General features: G+C 55.3%; 1 protein-coding gene across 1 annotated transcript; it reads right to left on the bottom strand.

The window, feature by feature from the left end:
- Window positions 1-1,691: 1,691 nt before the first annotated feature.
- FAM43A (family with sequence similarity 43 member A) lies at window positions 1,692-3,843 on the bottom strand. The gene has a single exon (XM_008061927.2). It carries the CDS (start codon window positions 3,840-3,842, stop codon window positions 2,568-2,570), a length of 1,275 nt encoding a protein of 424 aa, XP_008060118.1. The 5' UTR covers window position 3,843; the 3' UTR covers window positions 1,692-2,567.

Here is a 3,843-nt window from a genome sequence, read left to right on the forward strand (position 1 = left end):
TATTTCCCACTCACCCCTCTTGCTTTACTTTTTAAAAGCTAGTTGGCCAGGCACGGTTGCTCACGCCTGTTACCCCAACACTTTGGGAGGCCGAGACAGGAGGATCACTTGAGCCCATAGTTCGAGACCAGCCTGGAAAACATAGTGAGACCTCATCTCTACAAAAAAAAGAAAATCAAATAAATTAGACAGGCATGGTGGTGGGTGCATGTAGTACCAGGTTCTTGGGAGGCTGAGGTAGAAGGATCATCTGAGCCCAGGAGGTTGAGGCTGCAGTGCGGTAAGCTGTGATGGTGCCATGGTACTCTAGCCTGGGCAACAGAGTGAGACTCCTACTCAAAAATAAATAAATAACAGTCCTATGCCTTAACCACTCCTGTTAATTAGAAAGAAAATCTTTCACCCTCCTTTCCTCTACAGTTCCTGTGAATTCCAGACTCCTGAGGATCTCTGGGTCTGGCTGTGCTCAGAACATATTTATGATGAAAACAAAGCAAAGTGGCCTCAAGACACCAGGGAAGGCCAAGAGTGAGATCCATTTCTGCAACACAGGAAAAGAGGCCCAGAGGGGCAATGGGAAAATAGAATTTGCAGAAGGCACAGTTTTGGCAGCATCTTATTACAACTTCCAGCTGATCGGGTGTAGCCAAACTAGAGACATCTGTTTGGAGTTTACAACAGAAACAAACACACAGAAAGCATGAAAACACTAAAACATGCACACCCAGACCAAGCTCTAACAGCTCCTCTCTGCCTTGACCTCCAGGCCATTCCCCCACCGGGTCACGCTGGGTTGAAGAAGCAAAGGAAATGGGCTCTGTGCCTGCCTACCCACCCACCCCACCTGCACCATGACTCATTCACGCCATGATTGGAACTTGTCAACTTTTCTCTCTCCTTGGTTTTCCTCCCAGGAAAAACAAAAATGGTCCCAGTCCTCAGAGAGCCCCATGAGGACTTTCATTTTCTAGCTCATCAAAACTTCTTGAGCTGTTTGTAAAGGAAAAGCTTGTGTAGTATCCTTACACTTGATCATTAGTGTGACCACAGAAGGTGGTAGAAAAACCTCAGTAGACCTGGAAAGTCATTCCTCCATAAATATCCTCACAGGTCTGAGAGTGGGAAATGGGACTCACCCTGGCATCTCTAAAAATTATCTCAAAAAGACCAGAAAGATTAGGCAGTGGTTCAGAACTGTAATCCCAGTGCTTTGGGAGGCTGAGGCTGGAGGATCCCTTGAAGACAGGAGTTTGAGGCAAGCCTAGACAACATGATAAGACACTATCTCTACAAAAAAAATTAAGTAGCCAGGCATGATGGTGTGTGCCTAGTCTTAGCTACTTGGAGAGCTGAGGAAGGAGGATTGCTTGAACCCAGGAGTTTGTGGCTGCATGCAGTGAGCTATGATTGTACCACCACTGCACTCTAGCCTGGATGACAGATCAAGACCTTGTCACTAAAAACAAACAAAAAACACCTAGTCTATACTTGCACAACTTAGTGAAGAATATGGGATGTACTTGAGAAGGCTGGCCCCAGACACAGCACCCAGAGCTGTGGGCGTCCAGGAAGGCCTCGATCCACTTTCCTTCATTCTCTTCAAGCACAGGCCAAAGACTGTCCTACCACCCTAATCCAGGATTGGACACACCCTCTCCCACCCCCATGGAGCAGCTGGAGACGCTCACCTGTTCTGTTCAATTTCCTCTTTATTCTCTCCCCACTGGCGTGCAAACAGAACCAGAACAGTGCTTCTTTTTAAAAAATAACAAAATGTTTTATACACATTTCTGTATATACAACTGAACAACATTTTACATGTTTCTTTTGCACAGCAAAAGATATAAACATTCAGCTCTGAGAACACAGTTATGTACAAAAAAAAAAAGATGTCAAAAAGACTTCACAACAGTGCAAAAATATTTTACACAGTATCATGGAGTGAGATCTTTTGAGCAAGAGGAAAGTGTGTTTCTAAAGGAAAACTCCTTTTTTAGCTATTAGATGCCTGTAACTGTAAACAAAATGCAATTTTCTTTTATCCCCCCACCCCCCAAACAGCTATTTGAGGAATTTGGCAGAATTTCAAGGGTCTGAGTCTGAGGTAAACAGCCCAAGCTCTCGCACCAGAAAGAACTGGGGACAAAGGGGTGGCATTAAAGTCTCAAACATTGTGAGCGCAAATTCTTTTTTTCCAAATGGCATGTCAATGACAGTGCAAGACCGCTCCCAGGGGCTGGGGGAGGAAGTTAGCCCCTCCCCCGCAGGCCCCAGCAGCCCCACAAACAGGAAACTGGCCGGCAGGCACCGAAGGCCTGCGACTTCAGCCCCGAGGGCCGCCTCTCTCACGTCTCCCTACATCCCCACCTAAGCCCGCCTGAAACAGGGCCAAACGTGTGGGGGCGAGCGGCCAGGGGGAACTCTGGACCTGAGCCCCACGTATAGGTCTGGGGCTCAACTGCCCCGTTCCCTTTCCCGAGGGAGGGCCGGGGATCGGGAGATCGTCGGGACCACGACCGGGAACCACTGGGGGACGCCGGGGGGGCACGGAGGGGTCTGCTGGGAGCTCAGCCCAAGCGGGGCTCGTCTGGGCTGGCGCTGTCGGCCGGGCTGGACGGGTCCCTGGCGGTGGCGGAGGTGGCGTCCGGGCCCCCGCCCTCGATGGAGCTCTCGCTGCCGGTGCTCTCGCCGGACAGCAGGCGTGTCACCCGCAAGTCGGCCTGCAGGGTGCGCACGTCGTTGCCGAAGCTGAGCTCGCCCAGGTCGCTGATGAGCTGTGACAGCTCGGCCTTCATGTCGGAGGCGCTGCCTAGCAGCAGAGGCGGCGACCCGGCCCCCGGGGCCGGCGAACCCTCGCCGCCCCCCAGCGCCTCCTCGCGGCCATTCTCCAGCGTGTCCAGCAAGTCCCCGCACCCCAAGTGCATGGCCACCACCAGCGCCCTCTGCGCCTCGGCCTCCTCCTCGGCTGGATCTCCCTCTCCCGCACGATCTTCCTCCTCCTCCTCCGGGCAGCCCTCGGGGTGCTCCTCTTCCTCTTCTTCCTGCAGGTCCTGCTCCTGCTGTTCGCCGAGCAGGTCCTCGGTGATGGAGCCGAGCTTGGGCGCGCTGCGGCTGCGCTCCACCGGCGGTTTGTAGCAGCAGGGTCCGTGCAGGAGCAGCTTGCGCAGCGGCACTAGCGGGATGGTGTGTGCGCCCACCAGCTCCTGCTGCTGGTGACGCGCATCGTCCCGCCGCTTGAGGCGTTTAAATTCGGCCAGCGCGTTGGCCGACGTCTGGTAGAGCAGCAGGGCCATGGCCTGCGCCTTCTCGGGCTTGGACACCAGCACGGCGTGGCAGCGCAGCATGACCGCCTTGTGCTTCAGCTCATGCCGGTACACCCAGGCGAAGACCTTAGGCAGCCGCGCGTCGGCCACGCAATAGGTGACGCGGTGCAGCAGGTAGAGGTGGCCTGGGCGGCGCAGCGCGCGCTCCTCGGCGTGCACCATGCGGATACCCTGCGCACTCACCGTCAGCTTCATCTTGGTGCCCTGACGGCCCGCCTCGCTCTTGCTCCAGATCTTGCCCACGGCTAGGTCGGTGCAGCCGTCGCCGCGCGCCTGGATGGTGGTGGCGTTGCCCAGGTAGAGCACGGTGTACGTGGGGTCCTCGCTGGTGATGTGCAGCTTCTTGCGCTTGGAGCGGAACATGCTGCCCACCCGGCTGAGCGCGCCTTCGGGGCACGCCCGCGCCAGCGAGCTGAGCGCCGAGTAGTGCAGGCTCACAGCGTAGCCCTTGGGCTTGGACGCCTGCCGCGGCGGCGCCTCGGCCAGCAGCTCGAACTTGTGCTTCTTCCACGGCAGCATC

Source organism: Carlito syrichta, unplaced genomic scaffold (genome assembly GCF_000164805.1).
Source record: "Carlito syrichta isolate Samal-C Ts95f unplaced genomic scaffold, Tarsius_syrichta-2.0.1 Scaffold305641, whole genome shotgun sequence".
Taxonomy (NCBI): Eukaryota; Metazoa; Chordata; class Mammalia; order Primates; family Tarsiidae; genus Carlito; species Carlito syrichta.